The following is a 23,391-nucleotide window of genomic DNA, read 5'->3' on the forward strand; positions in this document are numbered from 1 at the left end:
AATATCACCTGTACCCAGATGCCACACCACTAGCTATACTATTCTATACTATCTCCCACACAGACCTCTACAACATTCTGAATTCAAAGCCACTTCCGAAAACCTGATGAGCGTCTTTCCTCCATCATCAAGTCTCTGCAGGGAGAAGCCCTCACACCCCTTTCTCTAAACTTTCAACGCTTCTCTAACCCAAGGCATCTTCTTGAGCAGCCTGAAGACCGGATGGATCCTCCCCCTGCAGTAAAAGCCTATACTAGATCCAGCCAACGATATCAGTCTCCACCCTATAACCCAACTCCCATTTGTTGGAAAAATAATCGTAAAGGCTACAGGGGTGCATCCACAAGAATAATCTACTCCTTGCCTATCAACTGGGGTTCAGACTACGCTGTAGCATTAAAATAGCTATGGTTCAAGCAGTCAACAACACGATATTCCAAAAATTACCCTTGCCATCAAGTTCTGCTCAACCTCTCTGCAGATTTCGGCAACGTCATCCATCCATCACTAAGCCACACTCTGCAAACGTGCATTGATTTCACTGGCACAATCATACAATGGTTCATCAGTCAACAGCAACTCGTTCACATAGGAAATACCATGTCCCAGACACTTCCTGTCTCGGAATAGTCCCTGCATAATTTTCAAACTTTATGTGGAATCCCTGAGTGCAATCCTAGGAGACAGCAATATCAAGATCCCCCAGTATGTTGAACGCACCAAACTCTGTCTCAAAATCTTCACAACCAATGATAATACAGAGACTCATAATCTGCCTCAGACACATACAAACCTGGATATCAAATTACCTGACGCTAAAGACCATGAGGATTTAATTCATCCAATTTTACAGCAACACCGTATGCTCTCTGATTCAGTCAGGACTCTCCAACTCAAACCTAACAGGCTTCACACTCCCACTGAGAGATTAGGACACATCCCTTGGACTCACCCTCGACTCAAAATTCTCACTCAGAGGACATATTGTCAATAAGACCTAACCAGCTTGGTTCCAACTCTATCTACCAAAAAACCACCCAGGAAAATATTTGAAAACAACAGTTCAAGCATTACGCCTCTCTCACCTAGATGGAGGCAAACCCCTGCTCAACGGCAAGCCAAAGACCACCATCACTTCCTTGAAAGAAACCCTTCATCCAGTGGCACTGCTCATCAAAAAACTAAAGAAATCTAACCACATCACCTTGTACTAAAAGATCTGTGCTAACACCCCCTGCCAGCCTGGATCATCTTTACGATCAGCTGCACCAACAGATCAACATCCCCTCCATCATCAGAACAGAAACAACCCTTCTGCAATTCAGCAAACTGAAATGCGCCTTTTTGTGGAACACTTCTTCAGACAAGTTGCTTTTTCATCCCTTCCACAAATTCTGCCTCGTACCCACTTCCCAATATCAGCCACACAGGAGCTTGCAATCTATACAAAGCTCTGTCGCTAGCCAGCTAGGTTGGTGCTTTAGAAATACCAAAAACAAACGCACACGAATCACCCAGGAGGCTGTTTCTGAAGCAGTTTTCTATCTTTTGTTACAGCTGTAATATGTCTTTGAACTTTTGATAAATATATCTTAGCAGAAAGCATGGTACACAAAAGAAACATTATCTTGGACAAAGTGCCATCCTCAAAAATTCCTTGATGTAAACAAATTTTAGACAAGTGCAGGCTTGCCGACACCCGCATTGTGCAAAACCAGTGGCAGTGGCAATACTGGGATACGTTACGTCTGATGAGAGGCTGCAGTGTTGATCTTGAGTATATTTATATTTGCAAGTAGCTCTTGACACCAATGATCAAGAGAACCACCGAGGTTGCATAAGGAATATATACTATGCAAGACGGCGGGTCACCAGATTCTATATTCTCCTAGTATTCTCTTATTTAATAATCCTGCATTGCTATGCAATGACAGAGGCATTGATGAAATTATCGCTTGCTAAGCATGGCACAGCTGAGATGGTACATCTATTTTTGAAGAAAATGTTTATAACACCACAACATTCCAGGACAAAGGACCAGCAAATACTTTAAACATATTCCTATATCATAAATTACGGCAAACTATGAGAAAGTACAATCCACAGTTCCCAGAGAAACCTACAGAACTTATACCTTCACCAAGCTACTCCCATTGACATACTATAAAGTTTCACACACATATAGTGTAACACTGAATGAACACCCGATTTGTCGCATCCCGGCTATGGAATTTTGTGAGAAATATTTGGGAGACCTATGGAACATTAGAAATGGGTATATTGCTGTGCACAGATGAAGATAATGTATATGAATCACAAACATAAATAATGAACATATACTTACCTTTGGTAAAGCCTTATCTAGTAGAGGGTCTATCTAGCCACAGATTCCTTATCGAAGAATTATCTCCAGCCATCAGACTGGATCCAGAAATGTTTGAATAGTACCTTTGTGAGCTGGTAGGTGGCATTGCTCTGCTCCACATCAGCTGCACTGGGTGTGATGTGCGTGCTGTCACCACCTCAGAGCACTGACATGTTTCTTTTCATGACTTCCCATGCCAAGGGGCAGAGACACAAAGAATACTGATGCACTGGTGTGCAGTGCTGTGGGCCTCAGAAGGTAACCCTATACAGAAATCAGTTCACAGAGTGGGGAGGGTGGAAAGGTTGGTAGGGAATCTGCAGCTAGATAGTCTCTACCAAATAAGGCATTACTGGAAGTAAGGAACTTGTCAATCTGATAGAGACTTCTAGCAGCAGATTCCTTAAAATAGATACCCAAGCAATACCTTCATGCAGTGGGTCTGTCAACAGATTCAACCAAAAATTCCAGTAGGACCAAACAGGTAAAATGCCCATCATGACGGACCTGACTGTCCAGACAGAAATGTTTGTGTGCAGTGACACCCATGTTACTGCCTGGCAGACGTTCAGGACAGGGACTCAGTCAGCTAATGCAGTAGTCACAGCCTTGGCTCTGTGGGAATGAGCGTGTAAGCTCTGAGGGGGTTGGATTTTTGGCAAACGCATATGAGATTTTTATGCAGAGCACCATCCTTCATCAGGTGATTTGTTTCTGCACAGACTTTCGTGTCTTTGCCTCGACATACCCAACAAACAGTTGATCGCCACTGAAAAGTCCTTGGTATGATCAAAGTAGAACAGCAAAGCTCATTTTGCGTCCAAGAGGGGGGATCTCTCTTATTCCTTAGAAGGCTGAGGCGGAGCAGTGAGGTTGTGAAATGGTGTCAAAACCTTTGGAAGGAAGGAGCCACTGGTCCTCAGTACCAGTTTGTATGGATAGAAAGTTGTGTAAGGAGGGTGCACAGGGTGCTTGCATTTCACTGACCTTCCTGGTCGATGGTATGACTATCAGAAAAGCCATTTTGATGGTGAGAAGGCAAAGTGGGCAGCTGTGCAGAGGCTCAAAAAATGTTGAGATCAGATTGAGATCCCTTTGGGGAATAATAAATGGTTTTGGAGAGAACAGATGTTTATGTCACATTATAAAAAGCGTCACAACTGGTGATTTAAACAAAGGAGGTTGGTCCGGCAACTGCAAGAAAGCAGAGATGGCCAACAAACTACATTTAACAGTGCCCACAGCAGAGTCCTTCTGGGACAGAGAAAGAACAAACAACAACATTTGGGAGAGGGGTGCAGAAAGAGGGTCAATGTTCTTGGCGGCACACCACGTTGCAAATTTGGCCCAACAGCAGGCATATACTGTCTTGGTGGAGGGACGCCTAGCTGAGATATAACATCAAAGACTTCAGGAGGAAGGTCAAAGGCTGCAAACTGTTAGCACTCAATCTCCATTCATTAAGGCAGAGGGTACGCAAGTTTGGGTGCAAGACACTGTCCTTTGGCTGCAACAGAAGATCCTCACAAAGGGGCAGCCTGATGCTCAAGTGCAGGACACCTGACTCTCTGTGCCTGATCCCCAGCCACAAGAATTATAGGACCCTGTTGTTCCGGATATTCTTGAAATCTATGGGCAGGATTGATATTGGCGGAAAGGCATACAAGAGGTCAGAGTTCCACTCTAGATGAAAAGTGTCTCAGAGCAAGAGCAGCCTTCAAACCTCCAGTGTGCAGAACTGCTGACACTATGCGTTCTCTCTGCTGGTGAACAGAACTAACCAAAGCTCTCCCCGATCTTGAGAGAGACCTTGAATTAAATCTGGAAGGAAATGTGATTCGTGATCTGCTCGGCAATGGCAGCTGAGTTTTTCCTCCCTGGCGTTCAGAGAGCCCACCAGGTGTTGAATCAGCAGGGAAATGCCCTGATTTTCTAGCAATGTCCCGAGGTGCAGGACCTCTTGACAAAGGGTTCATGACCCCACCCTGTTTGGTGCAGTTCCACATGGCAGTGGTGTTGTCCATGAACACCTGCAACAGCATTCCCTTGATTGAAAGAAGAAAGGCTTTCAATGCCAACCAGATTGCCTGAAGCTCCAATAAGTTCATGTGGAGCCCGGACTCTGAATGTCAGAGACCAGAGTCCTCTAATTTCTACCTCTGCCGGGTGGTCGCCCGAACCCAGGAGTGACGGATATGTCACTACAGTTACCTCTGGATGGGGAAGGGAGAGGGATTGGCGGCTGACCCAATAGTGGTTTATCAGCAACCATTTTAGATCTTTTGCAAATCCATCCAAAATCTGGACCAGGTCGAAGTGTTTCCCCTGATGCTGCACCCACTAAAACTTCAGGTCCCACTGCAGAACCCATAAATACCAATTAGCATGTTTCACTAGAAGGATACAGAAGCTCATGAGGCCCAACAGCTTCAGAGTCAGTCTCAAGAAAATCAAGGATAGAAGCTGAAACACCGGAGTCGTAACCTGAATATCCTGGGCTCGTCATTCGGGAGAATAGGTCAAAACTGCACTGTGTCCAGAACAACTCCAATGAAAGGGATAATCTGAGAGCGAGTCAGTTGTGACTTTGGCACATTTATAGTGAAAACCAGAGAATGAAGGAGGTCCACTGTAGTTTGGAGGTGGGAGACGACTCCCTGGAGCGAACCGGCCGTCAACAGACAAAAGTCCAGGTTGGTGAAGTCTGGAACCCCTGACCTCCACAGATGTGCTGCCACCACAGCTATCACCTTGGTAAACACCTGAGGGGTGCTGGAAAGGCCAAAGGGGAGCATAGTGAACTGCAGGGGCTCAGGGCCCACCATGAACGACAGGTAACGTTTGTGGGCAGGCAGGGCGGGGACAAGGAAATATGCATCCTGCAAGTCCAATGGTATCATACAGTCTCAATGGTCGAGGGCAGACAGGACCTGAGATAAGGTGAGCATCTTGAACTTCTTCTTGAGGAAAAGTTGAGAAGATAGAGGTCTAGAATAGGACAGAGGCCTCAAGTCTTTTTTGGGTTTAGGGTAGTGTAGGGTAGTGTAGGGGTGGGAGTAATGTGGGTAGCGTAGTAGTGTTTTAGGGTTAAGGGTAGTGTAGGGTTGGGAGTAGCGTGGGTAGCGTAGTAGTGTTTTAGGGTTTAGGGTAGTGTAGGGGTGGGAGTAGTGTGGGTAGCGTAGTAGTGTTTTAGGGTTTAGGGTAGTGTAGGGGTGGTAGTGTTGTGGGTAGCGTAGTAGTGTCTTTGGGTTGGGGTAGTGTAAGGGTGGGAGTAGTGTGGTTAGCGTAGTAGTGTTTTAGGGTTTAGGATAGTGTAGGGGTGGGAGTAGTGTGGTTAGCGTAGTAGTGTTTTAGGGTTTAGGGTAGTGTAAGGGTGGGAGTAGTGTGGTTAGCGTAGTAGTGTTTTAGGGTTTAGTGTAGTGTAGGGGTGGGAGTAGTGTGGGTAGCATAGTAGTGTTTTAGGGTTTAGGGTAGTGTAGGGGTGGGAGTTGTGTGGGTAGTGTAGTAGTGTGGTAGTGTTTTTGGGTTGGGTAGTGTAGGGGTAGGAGTAGTGTGGGTAGCGTAGTAGTGTTTTACGGTTTAAGGTAGTGTAGGGGTGGGAGTAGTGTGGGTAGTGTTGTAGTGTCGTAGTGTTTTTGGGTTGGGGTAGTGTAGGGGTAGGAGTAGTGTGGGTAGCATAGTAGTGTTTTAGGGTAATGTATGGGTGGGAGTAGTGTGGTTAGTGTTTTTGGGTTGGGGTAGTGTAGGGGTGGGAGTAGTGTGGGTAGCGTAGTAGTGTTTTAGGGTTTAGGGTAGTGTAGGGTGGGAGTAGTGTGGGTAGTGTAGTAGTGTGGTAGTGTTTTTGGGTTGGGGTAGTGTAGGGGTAGGAGTAGTGTGGGTAGCGTAGTAGTGTTTTAGGGTTTTAGGGTAGTGTAGGGGTGGGAGTAGTGTGGGTAGTGTTTTTGGGTTGGGGTAGTGTAGGCATGGGAGTAGTGTGGGTAGTGTAGTAGTGTGGTAGTGTTTTTGGATTGGGGTAGTGTAGGGGTGGTAGTAGTCTGTTGTGTAGGCGTAGGGATAGGGATGCTACTTACCTTGCATACTTTTACCACAAGTATAGCTTTACCACGCATGCCTTTGCGTTGTAATGGCATGCATGGTAAAGGAATACTCGTGGTAAAAGTATGCAATGTAATGGCATGTCGTTGTTATTGACATCGCGTAGTAATACCCGCGTTGTAATTAAGCCTGGGCGTAGTTCGCGTAGCCGCACTCCGCGGAGCTACGCGAAGATGCACTTGCACTCCGCAAACTACGCATAGCTCCGCGAGCATGCGTAGTAGATTGGTTGACCCGTTCGCGAGCCATTTTTCGTCTTCGGGAGCGCCGTGGAACTCTGGAACCTGCTCGACACCACATCTCCAGACGTCGCCTTCCTCACGGAAACATGGATGAACACCTCCTCAGCGCCCGACATCGCCGTCGCCATCCCGGACAGATACAAGATCACCCGGAGAGACCGCGTCAACGAGACAGGAGGAGGATCGCCATCGTCCACAAGAACACCATCCGCATTTACGACCAACTCAGACGACACCCTCACAGCCGCTTAACATCTTCACTTCCAGATACACACCGACCCCAAGACCACACTCAGAGGCACCCTCATCTACAGACCCCCAGGACCTCGCACACAATTCAGCAAAGACATCGCAGACTTCATCAGCCCGCACGCCCTCGCTTCCGCTGACTACATCCTCTTAGGAGACCTCAACTTCCACCTGGAGAACAACAACGACAACACCACCACCACCCTGCTGGACAACCTCGCCAACCTCGGACTCATGCAACTGGTGAACACCCCCACCCACTACGCCGGACACACGCTTGACCCAGTCTTCTCCTCCAGCAAGTACATCTCCTTCAGCCACTCCACCGGACTCCACTGGACAGACCACAGCTGCGTCCACTTCAGCTTCAGAAAGACCATGACTGACCACCACCCGCAACAGGTTCCCCGCAGGAACTGGAACAAGATCACCACCGACCAGCTCACCACTTCACTGAGCCAGAACCCTCCCGCCAGCTCAACGGACCCCAACCAAGCAGCCAACAACCTCACACAGTGGATCACCAATTGCGCTCGCCCAACCAGCCTCGACCACTCGCAGTCCGGCTTCCGCACCAACCACAGCACCGAGACCGCCCTCATCGCAGCCACTGACGACATACGAGCCCTGCTCGACAACTGGGAAACAGCGGCCCTCATTCTCCTGGACCTCTCCGCAGCATTCGATACGGTCTGCCACAGCACCCTAGTGCAGCGCCTCAGCAACATCGGAATCCAAGAGAAGGCACTGGAGTGGATCATCTCGTTCCTCACCGGAAGAACCCAGAAAGTCCGCCTCCCCCGTACAGATCCAAGGCCACCGAAGTCATATGCGGCGTACCACAAGGATCATCACTCAGCCCCACCCTCTTCGATGTCTACATGAGCCCCCCCGCAGCCATCGTACGCCAACACAACCTCAACATCATCTCCTACGCCGACGACACCCAGCTGATCCTCTCCCTCACCAACGACCCAGGAACCGCCAGAACCAACCTACACGAAGGGATGAAAGACGTAGTCGAGTGGATGAGGAACAGCCGCCTGAAACTGAACTCAGACAAGGATCATCACCCTCCGCCTGGGATGACTCCTGGTGGCCCCCTGCCCTGGGCATCGCACCCAAACCAACTGACCATGCACTCAACCTGGGCTTCATCCTGGACTCCTACCTCTCGATGACCAGACAAGTCAGCGCCGTCTCATCATCATGCTTCAACATCCTACGCATGCTCCGAAAGATCTTCCCATGGCTCCCCACCGAAACCAGGAAGACGGTCACACAGGCACTTGTCACCAGTCGACTGGACTACGGAAACACCCTATATACCGGAACCACAGCCAAACTCCAGAAAAGACTCTAACACATCCAGAACGCCTCCGCACGACTCATCTTGGACATCCCCCGACACAGCCACATCTCCGGACACCTGAGAGACCTTCACTGGCTCCCCGTCAGCAAGAGAATCACGTTCCAACTCCTCACCCACGCACACAAGGCCCTCCACGACCTGGGCCCCAGGTACCTCAACAATCGCCTGACCTTCTACACTCCCACCTGCCAGCTACGATCGACCAGCCACGCCCTTGCCGCCGTGCCACGCATCCGAAGATCCACCATGGGAGGAAGATCCTTCTCCTACCTGGCAGCCAAGACTTTGAACTCCCTCCCCATCCACCTCCGCCTGACCCAAGACCACCTCTGCTACAGGAAGCAACTCAAGACATGGCTGTTTGAGCAGTAGCGGACCCCCCTGCCCCAAGCGCCTTGAGACCCTCTGGGTGAGTAGCACGCTATACAAATATCCTGATTGATTGATTGATTGATTGCCTGCATGCTCGGGATGTGTAGCACACGAAGTTACCCATGAGGTTTTTCCCGCTCGCGTCCCCTTATTTCCGGTCACTACTAACAGGTTATTCTGTGCCAGATTGCTGTTTCTGCGTGTTCGGCAACTCGATCTTACCGACAAGCAACCTCGCGCACGCGAAAATGCTATTGAGCGCGCGAGAACTACGCTACGCAGCAGTTTGCGGAGTATTCGACAACTTCGCGTTCTCCGCGGAGCGCGGAGTTGCCGAAACTCCGCAAACTCCGCGAACGGAGCGTAGTTCTTCGCTCAGGGTTAGTTGTAATGGCATGCGTGGTATTAGTATGCGATGTAATGACATATATTCCACAAGGAGCCACTGCTACAATGATGGAATCATGCTCCAGATGGCCAGTCAAGCCTACTGGCACAGTTTCTGATGACCTATATTTATTTTCTAAGCAGGGTATGACTGCATGAACTGTGGCTGGTGTACGCCTTAGTTAAACCAGAGTAAATCCAGGTTAGAAGAGATCTTGTGGTTTTCTTTGGTTGTTCATTGAAGTTATAAAGAAAATATTGTTTCTCCACTAAAGTCCTGGGAAAGTTATACTTCTCCTGCTGCGGTTTCTGTCCGGGCATGAAAGCAGGTGATGTAATCTGGAGGTAAGTCTGGTTGGGTAAGCAATCTGCCATTCTCAGGATGAATATCGTCATCCCACTCATCATGTCTATCATCGTCATCATCCTATTCTTCCCTCAAACTGTTTGCCTTTTTCTTCCATATATGACCTATTGTCCAAGTCAGATGTGTTCTGTTGCATATGACGCTAGGAGGGAGTGGAACAGGGTAAGGAACTGATTCTGGTTTAATGGGAACAGACAGGGATGGGGAAAGAGAGCTCTTCATTCGCAGAGGGTGGTGGTGGAGGTTTTGGCATCCGAAGAGGCGGAGGTGCCTGTCAACAGAATGGTGTTCAGCAAAGGGGCTGTTCTCATCATTGGTATATCTTTATTTTTCAAGGACTTCGGAGGCATGCCCGACTGGATGTCATAGGCCCTGGAATTTGAAGTAATTTTCTGCACAGTTTGTTCTTTGCCTATTTTTGTGCTTTTTCTGAAGAAACCTTTTTCTGATGGTAATTGAGGAGGTAGGTATAGAAGTAAACTACAACTGCATAATACTTCTTTTCTTGTGTCACCTTTGTGTAAGTGCCTTGTGTGTCCCTTTTCAGTCAATTGTTCAACAGTTGAGGTGGCAATCCTTTAGAAGGGGTAATTCTGTTCCTTTTCGACAAGTAAAAGCCAATCTCCTTTCCTTGTCCTTAAGTGTCTTTGAAGGGAAGTTCGTTCAGATATGGCAGCAAGACACTTCATGGTTGGGATAACGGCAATACATACACTTATTAAGAGGATCATTATTGTACATCTTCCTTTGTACGCAGTCCAACTGGTACTTGAAGAAAGTGGCTGTCTCCTTTTCAGCCACAGTGGGAGTTGGCGACAGCTGCCAGTCCTCCTGGGTCAGTACTGAGGCAAACATCCCAAAAATCTAAAAACCTCCTCAGGGAGCTCCCATTAAAGCAGGATGAAGTCCAGGGAGGATGAAATCAAAGCTGAAAAAGTAACCAAACTAAGGTCAGCCACAAGTTAAAGCAGAACCCTTCTCAGGGATTATATCGCACATGATGTGCATTAGAAATCTGAAAATGTGTTAGCATTTGGGGTGTTGTGAGTACCCTGTAGGGTCCATTGTGGTTCTCCCCTAAGTTAGCCTTACTGCACGCTGCACATGCTGTAGGATCCTTTTGCTTTGCACATGTTACGGAATAACATGCTTAATTGTGTGCCACACTATTATTGTAGAAATAGGTTGCACATGTTTTGCTATTTAGCTTTTTTACTGGGATTCAGTCTGAACATTTTGTAAAGGTCAAACAACATTGTGTCTGTTTATCTCTGTGGTGGGACACTAACATCCAAACATAATAGAGAGACCCAGTTGTTGTTTTCAAAGCATGGCAATTCTTGCTGTTTTGAAAATAAAGGGGAGACTTTCTAGCAGAGGAAAGGTCCCGATACATGAGCAGACCAACTAACACCAAATGCCAGGTATGGGGGCCGATACATCCTAGAGATCTTTGTTATAGTATTGTGAGTCTAGGCTTAGGTAAATACCCAAATAACCTGATAGGGATTTTCATTGTGTACAGTTTATTGGTGATGCCAATTACACTAGTAGGTTTTGTACGTTTTTTAGTTGCAGCACAGTTGCTTCAAAATAGAGCATGATAGTTTCAATAAATATCGTAAACTATTCTTGTGTTTCCTTTGTGTTTATTACGGACATGCATGAGTGATAGAGCGAAAGGTGATGACCTGTTACCATGGTTTCCTGAGGGGACTGGAGTGTTGTGTTCTGGGGTGCCAACTTACCTGTTACTCTGCAAAGGCTCGGAGAATAGTTAAGGTACTATGAGCTAGTCCGGATCGGGGCTCATGTGGTATGGTGACTCAGTCCCTATATAGTGACGTTCTTTGATCCCAGGCATAGTTCTGTTCTCAAACAGAATTCCTGCAACAGGGGAAGTAGGAGAGCTCAGCAGAGGCAGACATGCTAATAAACAAACATGATTGTTGAGTTCTATGATGATTTTAACAAGGTTTATCGTTATTTAAAATTATTGAGGATTCCCTGCTGGATGACGGGGCTGATTCAAGCATATCAATATTTGAAAGCACTAATGATAGAGAACCTCAAACTGTCAGTTCTCCGTCTGTGCATTTCAAAGACATGAAGGGAAAATTAAGAGTATGTGTTTGTTTTGTTGCTGAGAGAAACTTTGGTGAATTCAAGCAGGCACATTCTTCCGCCTTTAAGCCTGTTTAAGAGTAGGAAAAATCCCAGAAATAGAATCTTCTTGCAGTAGGACATCTGACCATTGAAGTTTGTGTTTATTAGCCATTCAAAGCACCAAAAGATTATGCAAAGGACAACAGCTGGGCTCAGCAAAAGATGAACAACACTATATATCACAATTCTCTTGGGCACAACAGTAAGAATTATGAGAAGGTAAACCTACTAGCTTGGCGTTCCGTATCCTTTTGTTCGGGTAAATCCAACAGACACTGCAACAACCAGTGCTGGCAAACCTTGAAGAGAGGAAAAGCAAGTGAGTTTGAGAAGGTATGTGTAAGAGGCATTGTATAAGAGGCCAGAGGAAAGAAAGAAAATCTGAAAAGTTAACAAGCAATAGAAAAGACATGAGCCAGATGTTGGTCGCCCAATACCGGAAATTACTGAATTTCGTCCGTTACCGACTGGTATTAGGCTTTTGAGATGTAGGTGGCCATTTTACATATTCGGTAATTTACCTAATCGGTATTTTAAGGAATCAGTAAATTACAGATTCTTTAAAATACCAATTCGGTAAATTACCGAATCCTTATTGTAGGGAGCACTCAAATGAGTCCTTTTCCCATTTCAGGATTTGCTATTTACCACCAACTATAAGTTGGTGGTAAATATCGAAAAGCCTAAAAAAAGCAAAATTTCGCAAATTATAACAGCTCAATGTGGCAGACATACATCCCCTTAGGGCATGTAAGTGTGCCACGTGTGCACCCATCCACTATTCAGGGGAGCAACAGGGTATCAAAGTGACACCCTGTCACCCTTGACCGTGTTCCCCATTTTACCGAATCGTTATTTACCGATTCTGTAATTCCCATTCATTCCTATGGGCCTGGAGGCCCATTGGTATGAATGGGAAATTCCGAATCAGTAAATACTGATTCTGTATTTATCGAATCTTACCGATTCGGTAAAATTTACCGAATGAATACCTACATCCCATTTACCGATTCTAAAATACCGAATCGGTTAAATTCAGTATTTTAGAATCGGTAAATCTGGATTACCTACATCTGGCCCATAGTGAAGACTATAATAAATGCTGTCTTTTCTAAACTGTTAAGGTGTCACATATAAAGGCCACCACTGCACAAAGGAAAGCACTTGTATTCCTGTTTACACATTTTTCTCTTCCCTCCAATGGTTCATCTCTTTTAGTAGTTTCCTCTTTCCTTCTCTTCTTTATATCTTCCTTCCTCAGGCTCATTTGTCTTTTTTCTGACGCCAATCCCTATCAATCACATGTTCCATTTGTTTCTGCTCACTCTCTTATCAAGAGTTGTGGGGTAGAATGAAGAGGCCTTGTCATCTTGTTTACTCACTCTGTTATGTCTTATCTCATTTTAATACTTCTGCTCAGTTTCTGTCACTTATCACTCATGAATCTCCCTGTTTTCCCTATCTATTCCTGCTATGGTCACATCCTTCTCTTGTTTTTCTTGTGTTTCCTCCTACACACACACCAAATTTTCCTCCTCTGTATTTAATTTACTTGTCTTTTTTGTCATTCATCCACAGTATGCATCTTTTTTCTACTGTGTAACTTCTTTCTGGTGTTCCTTTTTCATTTTATTTTTATAGTGGAATTGCCCATGTTTAAGAATAGAAACAAAAAAGCTTATTGAACTTTGATACATATAGCAAGGATGGGATGGAAAGAAAAAAAATAGATACAACTAAGAAGCAACAAAAAGGGAAGAAGATTCAAGAGGTTCGGGAACAGGTGACAGAAGAGAGGAGTAGCTTTTTTAGAGAAAGGAGGAAGACATTCTAAACTTAGAGCTATGATGGCACTAATAAGAAAATGTGTGTTTGCTGATTGGACTGATACCACCTTACTTATAACCTACAACTTAAGACATAACTTAAAAATTAAACCTGCAATTATATCTACATGACCTGACTATGTGGCTACCTTTGTTAAGGCACTGGTGATGATTGGAGGAAGTGAAGAGAAATTGAACCTACTGAAGAAACTAAGAGGAAGACCTATTGAAAATATATTAAAGCTAGAAGGAAACAGAGCATCTCTGGTAGCCCCACCAGTGTTGTTTACACCAGACAGCCCAAAGGCAAGTGTAAATCTAGGCGCATATCTGGTACTTAAGTGGATTGGCAGCATTTAGGTGAATTTGCTGCATTCAATTGGAATGGAGTGGCGGCCATGAATTGGTGTGAACTTGCAGCATATAGTAATATGAACCGGCAATGGGGGGAAAAGTGTACTGCTGAAATTGACTCTTCTGGAGATCTACATGAAAAGTGGCAATGGGGTGCATTGTGCTTTGAGTCACCCTGAATTTCGCTGTAGCAACTGTGGGACTGGGGCACAAGACCGGTAAGCTGCAGCTTTATGATGTGGTTTTTGGGTAGCCCTCATGACTGTTGTCCTCAAGACTTTGGTGTTCCCCTAAAAGTTCAGGAAAAAGTTAAAAGGGAACCCTACTTACTTGGAACCAGGGTATAAATATTATATGCAGAAACAGTGGTTCCTGTGGTGGACAGAAGTATAAAGGGATTATGATATTCTATTGCGCAATCACTATGAATTATAGGGTTAATATGATACTAGAAGGAGAAAGAACTATACACAACACAGTATAGGGTAAAGACAACGGTAATTTATATAGTCAGGGTAGAAAACAATAGTTCAATTGAAATAGTGTATTGTGTCCCCAGTGAAAAAATGGAACCTATTAAAATTTGTAACAATTAGTGAAGAAATACATAGAATGGCTTCCAATGTAATTATAAAGTCGACCCTCCAAAACAATGTATGGTGGGAGCGGTTCTGCTTTATTTTTGTCGACTGCGTTTCGATCCCTATGTGGATGGGGGGTCTCTTCATGACCTAACGTTATAGGGACTTCTAAAATAAAAAGAAGGAGAGAGTGAGGATCAAGGAGTACTCCATTTGAGCGTGATATAGTGAGGACTGAGGGAAGGCTGGTAAAATGGAATCTCTATCATCACAATTCTCATGAAGAGACCGATTCACTAATTGCCACAAATTTTAATAGGTTCCATTTTTTCACTGGGGACACAATACCATAACAATATAAATGACTGTTGTCTTTACCCTATACTGTGTTGTGTACAGTCCTTTCTCCTTCTGACATCATATTAACCCTATAATTCATAGCAATTGCGATTGCGCAATAAAATATCATAATCCCCTTACATTTCTGTCCACCACAAGAACCACTGTTCCTGAAAGTTCGGGAGCACGTGTATCTATTTGGTGCAGTGCGCATGTCCCCTTACCAATGAAGTGTGAGGTTGCCATTTGATGCAACATTTGAATTCACCACAAGACTGCTTTGCTCGAGCAGAGGAGCGTGAAGGTTTCTCTTGAGAGGATTGGTCATGGCCTCGGGCAGACGAGAGAGCCGAGCACTGTGATGTCAGCTGGGACAGTCTACAGTGACAACTGTGCACCCCATCTGACATCACAAGAAGAAAAAAAGACTAGAGTGCGAGCAGCATCGGGGAGTATAGCCACATCGCATATAAGCCAACCTCATAGCAATGGAAGACTAGAATGTGACCAGCATAGCCGTGAGCAGCTTACAGCCAGCTGTGTGTCAGACAGCGCGTGTAGTCAGAGTAAGCAGTGTGTGTCATCGTAGGTGCACAGTTTGGAAGTGCGTGTGCCTCCACAAATGTTGCAGGCAAAGGAGCCCCATGTGTATATAATACCCTGACTTAATGTGAAGTGGGACATTTAACAGCTGGTGATTGACTGTGGCAGTTCTATTCCTGGTGGCAAGTTTTGTTATCTGGTTGACGGTAAGTTAAGAACACGGCTGGCAGGCGCTATAACTTTATTCTGTGAGGACGGTTAGTGGACCGGAGGTGAAATTTTTGCAACAGTTGAACCAGTTAGATGCAGCAACATTAGGACTTCTTCATGTCAGTTCATTGAGAAGTGTGCACATACATGAGAGCGGTGTCCTGGGTATGATGTTTGGGTGAGAGGTTGCTCACCGGAGTGGGGGTTTCTTGGATTGTTTCCAGAGTATATGTTATTTTTATTTTTTTTTATTTTTTGAAAACCTTTATTAAAACAGAGCACACAGCTATTCAGCCTGACATCCCGGAGGCAAGGCAGCATGAAATACAGGAGTGCATTAGTGCAAAAGTATCAACACATAATCGTTGAAGGTTAATTTTATGTTTTATATGAAGAACTAAACCAAAAAGAACGCCCTAGGGCGCGAAATGATGGCAATGGAGTCCAATGGTAGTCAGGGTGTCAGGGACAGGTAGGGGAGGATGAGCAGGGAAGCAACAAAAAAGGAGAAGCATACAGGATAAGAGGGGGGGGAGAAGAAATCAGGAGAAGGCAGTACATCACAGCACAGTTGGCGTCACAGGTCAGGGCGACACATGTTCATCTAAAGAAACAGGTTCCGGTGGTATACAAACGTCCCCCCTATATGCATTCCAGGCCCCCCATACTTTGTTCCATGTCTGGGGCCTCCCTCTTGCCACATAAACCCCGGAACATACACCAATCCATATTGGCTTTCCATTGCACCACCAGGGGGGCCGTGGCCGCTCCCCACTTCTGAGCAATATCCCGCTTGGCCACCATGTTTCCCAGGGTCACCCACCTAGTCTGCGCTGTGTTGTGGTCAGACGGTTCCCATACGTTGAGGAGACACCGCCAAGCCTCTGCGTGAACGACCACTCCGGTAACTTCACCCATGATCCGGTGCACCCTCCTCCAGTAGGAGGCTATTACGGGGCATTCCCACAGGATGTGGGGGAAGGTGGCGAGAGCACCGCAACCCCGGCGCACCAAACGGGGACCTGTCACATACACCCGGTGCAAAATCTTGAACTGCACTAGACGGAGGCGAGAGGAGATTGCAACCTCCTTAGGGGAGGAAACCGCACTCTGCCAGTCCTCGTCGTCAATTTCCAGACCATCCGCCACCCACTGGTCACGCAAGCCAAGGAGAAGATCTGTACGAACATTAATTAGTTTCTTGTAAGAAAGGGAGATTGCGCTATCTGGCATGTGCCCATCTAGTATTCTGTCCTCCAATGGGGAGCTCTCTGGGATATCACCGTCCGGTGGCATGGCCGAGAGCAGTGCATGTTTCAGCTGGGCGTAGCGGAAAAACTCTGTGTCACCCAACTGGTATTCGGTTCGCAGCTGAGGGAAGGTCTTAACAATGCCCCTGGAAAGCATGTGCTCCACCCTGGTTATGCCGATAAGGTCCCATTTATCAAAGCCCTTGGTGTGCCACAGCTTACCCAGAATGAGGGGTTAATCTGGTCAGTCTACCCTGCCAACCCTGTGCCTTGGTAATCGCCCGCCAAATATGGACCGCCGTCCTTGTCGGACCGGACATCCGCCGATCTAAGGATCTCGAGTACAGGGCCCGGTAATAGTTGCCGCCACCCAGGAGCCATCTATCCATGGCATATCTGGGACTATCCCCAGGACCGTAGAACCCATGATTGAGGGCCGCAAGCTGGGAGGACCAATAGTACCGACGTACATCCGGAAGAGCGATGCCGCCGTCGTACCATGGAAGCGTGAGCTTATGGATAGCGACGCGAGGTCGACCGTCCCAAAGAAGGGTCCGCTGGAGACTCTCAAGTTCCCGGAAGTAGCGGGCCGGAACCGGGTCTTGGGCGTTCTGCAAGGCGTACAAGAACCTGGGCAGGGACACCATCTTAAACAATGCCGCACGGCCGAGGAGGGAAAGCGGGAGTTTACGCCAGCTATCAACGTCACGCCGTAGACGCTGGAGAGGAGGGAGTAAATTGTGGTCGTACCGCATCCTTGAGTTCCCGGAGATGTAAATGCCCAGGTACCTGAAGCCATGGCTGGCAATCTGAATATTACAGCCTCCGGGGAGGCGTGGAGTATCCCCCTTGAGGACGTACAGAGAAGACTTGGCCCAGTTTATAATCAGGCCGGAGTAACGTCCAAAAAGTTTGAGCACGTCACAGGCCACAATGAGGGACCTACAAGGGGAGGTCAAGTAAAGCAGGATATCATCCGCATACAGGGAGATCCTGTCTTCAAAGCCAGGGGCCCAGGTGATACCACGTAAATCGGGGTGCGTGCGCAGTATGGCCGCGAGTGGCTCAAGGGCCAAGGCGAACAGGAGAGGCGACAGGGGACAACCCTGTCTGGTACCCCGATGAAGGGGAAACGATGCCGATAAGCGGCCATTGACTGTGACATTGGCCAACGGCTCGGCGTATAGTAGCTTCACCCAGTTCACAAAAACCGGCCCAAAGCCGAGCTTCGACAGCACTGCCCAGAGGTAGGTCCACTCGAGGGAGTCAAAGGCCATTGTGGCATCGAGGGACGCAAGTATCGCCGGCTCTGCGAGAGTGTGGGCTCTAGCCATAACGCCGTGAAGTCGGCGCAGGTTCAGGGCAGTATTGCGGTGGGGGATGAAGCCCGACTGGTCGGGATGCACCAAGTCGCCAATGACTCCAATCAGTCGATTGGCGAGTAGTTTGGCAAGAATCTTGGGCTCCACATTAAGGAGAGAAATAGGACGATACGACCGGCAAACGTCCCGCGGTTTACCCTCCTTATGGATGACCACAATAGTGGCCAGTCTTTGATCCAGGGGAAGACGGCCCGCCTCAAATGATTCTAAGAACATTGTTCGCAGGTGCGGGGATACCGCATCTGGCCGAATTTTATATAACTCGACCGAGATGCCATTAGGACCAGAGGCCTTACCGGTACGTAGTGAGCGGATCGCCAGGGCGATCTCATCAGCAGTTATCTCTCTATCCAAGTCGGCACAGTCCTCCTCAGAAAGGCAGGGAAGATCAATTGCCGAAAGGAAAGCCGTTGAATCAGCCTCGGAGAGGTCCGAATTAGACGCATAGACCCCCCGGAAGTAACCAGCAAAGGATTCGACAATGGCTCTCGGGTCCGTGAGGACAACACCGTCATCACCCAGAATTTCAGGAACCACGCGGCTGGCCATCTCCTTCCTATCTAACCAGGCCAGCAGCTTCCCGGCTTTATCGCCTACATCGTAGATACAGCCCTGCTGTTCCTTAGCCAGAATCAGTGCGGCATTCGTCGCTAGGTCATGATATTCCGCTTGCTTCAGTGAAAGGGCATGTAAAACCGAAGGGTCAGGCTCGGGTCCCAGTTGGGACTCAAGACACAAGACCTCTTCCTCGATGCGCAGCAGATCGGCATCCCTAGTCCTTCGGGCCTCTGCAATGAGCGCAAGAGCCTCGCCTCTAAGCACAGTTTTAAAGGCCTCCCATAGGGTGACGGCCGAGCCAACCGATCCCACGTTTTCCGCAAAATAGAGGTCTATGGCTTTGGCCAGGAGGGAGCGAGTTTTAAAGTTGCGGAAGTACCACGGGTTAATCGCCGCTGGCCGTCCCAACAGGACCACGTCAAAATCGAAGGAGACCCACAAGGGGGAATGATCAGAGATGCCCCGCACCAGAAATCGGGCCTCAGACACGGCCGGCGCGTGCGCCGCCAGTGTGAGGACATAATCGATACGGGAGAGACTACCGTGTGCACCCGAGAGGAAGGAAAAGTGGCGAAGCGTCGGATGGAGAAGACGCCAGCCATCCACCAGGCCCATTGACTCGAGAAAGGAAGGCAGCCACTGTTGGGAGCTACGGAGGTCTCGGGGCGGCTGACGGTCAAGGGAACCAGAACAGACTGAGTTAAAATCACCCGCCCACTATCAACAGACCAACCGGCATAGACAAAATGGCACCACCAAGGTCCTGAAAGGTACTGGACTGCAATCCTGGGGGGACATACACCGAGAGTAACGAAAGGGAACGCCCTTCCCATCTCCCCGCCACAGCTGCGTAGCGCCCCCTTTCATCAATCACAGTGACGTCTATCTCTAGGGGAAGGGACGCACGCACCAGGATACCCGCCCCCCGAGATCCGGAAGAGAACCTGGAGTGGGCCACCATCTTGTAGCCTTTGCGATTAAGAGCTTTACACGAGTTACCCACCAAATGTGTCTCTTGAAGGAGGACAATATCAGGCATGTGTCGTTTAATCAATTGGATTACCACCCCTCTTTTGACCCGGTCTCCCAACCCATTAACGTTCCAACTGAGAACTCTTAGTTTCTTACCCCCCATCACCCCGCAGCCCGCCCCACCCAGTCCCAGCAGACACCGACATCAAGTAAAGTTCAACAGCATACATGACCCATTGCCAAATAGAAAGAAGAAGGAAAAAACCAGCAAACAAGAAAACTCGCTCGAACATACCCCCCACCCTGCACCCCTGCATCAGACTAAAAAGCCCCCCCAACCAGCAGTGTGCCTGTCGCCCCATTAACTAGTCTACGAAAAGTCCCCAGAGGAGTAAGGAATCTCCATGAACACGTCCCGCCACCCACCATGTAAGCGCCAGGAGAGTCAAGTTAGATTACGAATACCAGCACCGGCAGTCACTTGAAGCGGGGGTGCCGTAAGCCAACCTTACAGTCTCACTGATCCGGACCACCAGAAGCACCACCATCTTGGTCCTCTTGCTCGTCCTGCTGAGGAGATACAGTGTCCAACCATTCACTCACGTTGTCAGGGAAGTCAAAGAACAGGGCCCGTCCCTTATGTTCAACACGGAGTTTGGCAGGGAACATCATAGAGTACTTATAGCCCATTTCTCTGAGTCGCCGCTTCACTCCCGCATAGCTCTGACGTTGACGCTGCACTGTCCTCGTGAAGTCAGGATAAAAGTGCACCTCCGCATTCTGGTAGTGGAGTGGTCCCGATCCCTGAAGTTGAGGAGGCGCGCCACAATCGGTCGTGGCGCCACGCCTGACTTCGGCGGGCCGCCCGGTACCCGGTGGGCACGCTCCACCAAGAAAAAGTTACTCAGTCCAGTGGGTGCTAAATGGGTTTGGATCAGTTCCTCCACAAATAGGTCCGTCGCTGCTTCCTCGGAGCCCTCCGGTACACCGACTATGCGGACGTTTTGCCGCCTGGCTCGCCCCTCAAAGTCCTCCAGTCTCCTCGAGAATAGGTCCGTAGTCATCCGCAGGTTACGGACCTCAGTCTGTAGGTCCGAGACGTCGGAGGTTAGGCTGGAGGTTTTAATATCTAGTGTCTTCACACTCTCATTGGTCTTGCCCAAATCGGCCCTTATAAGAGTAATATCAACAGCCATTGAGTCAACCTTATGAGTCAAAGTTTCATGCTGCTGCTGCATATCGGCCCGGAAGCTCGTGATGGCACCCATGATGTCGCTGAGGGTAGGCTCCGACCCATCAGGCGAGCTCGTCGATGGAGGGCCCTTAGCCGTGGCCCCCGTTGCTGGCGGTGTCTTCGGCTGAACATAGCGCTCTATGCGGTTCAGTTGCGTTTGTGACTTGCCTCGACCACCTTTGTTCGATGCCCTGTCGGGGTCGCCTCTGCCCGCCATGATGGGTCCGATGAGAACAAAGGCAGAGCGCCACCCAAGCCCGGGTCCGCAGCGAGACGGGGAGGTAGGGCCGAATAAGCAAGACCAGGTTGTAGAAAGCGCGAGCAGGAGACACTGTCACTTCGCCAGTGGGGACGGCAGGCAGCCGCTGCGCATTACAATCATGCGAAGTGGCGAAGTCCGGAGGAACAATGGCGCCGTCACGGCACAGAGTTCAGCTCGACGTAGCTCAGCACTGGAACCACCGATTTGAAGGCGGAAGGCAGCTCCCGCTTCAGCGGACCACCAGCAATAAGGTACCACTAAGCATGGGCGGAAAATCCGTTACGCTCGCGGATTTTGCGGATTTTCGGGAAATCCGCAATCCGCGAGATTTGCGAATTTCCCGCAAAATCCGCAAATCCGCGAGCAGCGGATTTTGCTCACGCTGCTCGCACTGTTCGCGTGAGTTCGCGCCCCGCGAATAAGTGCAAAATTGCAGAAATACGATCTTAGCAAAACTGAAAGTAACTACTTACCAGGTTCAAAAGTTCAGGCACATCATTAGTAGCCATTTCCTGTAGTGCTTCCTGAGGGGCCCCTCCAGAGTTCAGTTGCCAGTTGAAACTATTATGTGACCCTGCTCTGAACCTCAGAATAGTTACACATATGCCACAAAGGTCCTGAATTACAGCTAAGGGAGACAAGCAGGAGCCAGGCTGGAAGTTAAAATCCATTAATCAGCCCCTAATTCATTATTGTCAGTTGGGGCAGGGCAGGTGTTGTAACTAATTTTGCAACAATGAAAGCACTTAGCAAGTGCAAAAGATCACTAATCAGGGCGCACTAAGGAAGCAGGTGCCAGCTAAAAAAATATTCTGTGACACATTAATCAGCCCCAAATTAATTCAGGTCACTTGAGGCAGGGAAGGTGTGCTTTGCTTTGCCGAAAATAATGTACACTGGACAACCAGAGGGTGTGGTGATGAAACAGAGGGTGGCATGGGTGGGCCAGAGGGTGGCATGAGTAGTCAGAGAGTGGCAGTGGTGACAGAGAGTGGCAGTGATGAAGAAGAGTGTCCCAAACAGGCTGGACACGTAGAAACAACAAGTTCGCAAAACTTGCGACCCGACAGGTAAGTTCGCAAATTGCGAAATTGTAAAAACCCTCGCGAACTGGCAGAAACACGGGCGAACACAAAAAAAAAAAATCCGCAAATTCGCGGGAATTCGCGGATTTTGCGGATTGCGAATCCGCAAATCCGCAAAATTCGCGGATTGCCAATCCGCAAAATCCGCTCATGCTTAGGTACCACCACCATGGATCAGGATTTCAAACAGGATATATGAGGCGGGTCGGACGGTCCACGGAGCTCCGAGCTTACGCGGCCATCTTGGTTGCCCGCGAAGCTCCTCCCCCCAGAGTATATGTTATTAATGCCATGCTGTATTCTCTTCCTGGTCCTGTTCTGTATGCAGAAGGGAGCGTGTGTGTTGAAGGTTTGAGCCCTGATCCTATGTGAATGCAGTAGAGGGTAGGATTATGCCTGGTCCTTTGTGAATGCAGTAGAGGGTAGGATTATCCCCGGTCCTGTGTGAATGCAGCAGGGGTGTAGTGTGTGTGTGAGCTTTACGCCTGGTCCTTTCTCGAGGCAATATGAGGGTGAAGTGAGTGTTTATGACCTTAACATTTATATTATATCATATTATCGCAATAGAGCAAGAGTATTAGCTACCTGGTCCTCCTTAAGTGAATTTGTGGTGTGTGGGGAGCATGGAACCTGTTTTCCCCGTTGTGTGGTCAGTAGAGAGTGTTTGTGCTCCTAGTCTTGCCTAAGTGAATTTGTGTTGTGCGGGGAACATAGAGTTAGTTTTCCGCGTAGTGTGAGCAGTAAAGGCATTTTGTGTTCCTGGAACAGCCAAGAGATCTAAAGTGTACTGGAGGGGAATATGTAGTTAGTTTTCCCTGATGGATGAGCAGATAAGTTTTGGGTTGTCTGTTTGACTTTTTCTGTTTACTTCTCTGGAATGAAATGTATAAATTGTAGAACGGACTGCTTGTGAATTTTACCAGCTGACGTCTAATTTATTTTCTGTTTTCTATATAAGGGGGGGGGCGATGTGTTGTACCCTACTGTTTGGTTTAATGCATCTTCCCAATTGAAGTTTTCTTCCCTGCTGCTCAGCCAGAATGCTTAGAGTGTTGGTCTTTGGATGAGTGTCAGTTGGTGTGAATGGGCTGAGCAGCAAGCATGCTACTCATGGTGAAGCATTACATTGGAATCTACCGCCTTCTTGCAACCTACAACTGAAGACATAACGTCACTAATA

General features: G+C 48.0%; 1 protein-coding gene across 6 annotated transcripts in view; it reads right to left on the reverse strand.

Annotated features, from left to right (window-relative positions):
* Positions 1–23,391, reverse strand: part of ADGRB2 (adhesion G protein-coupled receptor B2) — a 1,127,991-nt gene that overhangs the window by 171,307 nt on the left and 933,293 nt on the right. For all 6 annotated transcript variants that reach the window (XM_086955647.1, XM_086955646.1, XM_086955645.1 and 3 more), the window contains one exon: positions 11,845–11,914. In XM_086955647.1, coding sequence (XP_086811773.1) covers positions 11,845–11,914 — 70 coding nt within the window. The remainder of the gene's footprint in view (positions 1–11,844; positions 11,915–23,391) is intronic.

Source organism: Lissotriton vulgaris, chromosome 2_1, assembly GCF_964263255.1.
Source record: "Lissotriton vulgaris chromosome 2_1, aLisVul1.2, whole genome shotgun sequence".
NCBI lineage: Eukaryota > Metazoa > Chordata > Amphibia > Caudata > Salamandridae > Lissotriton > Lissotriton vulgaris.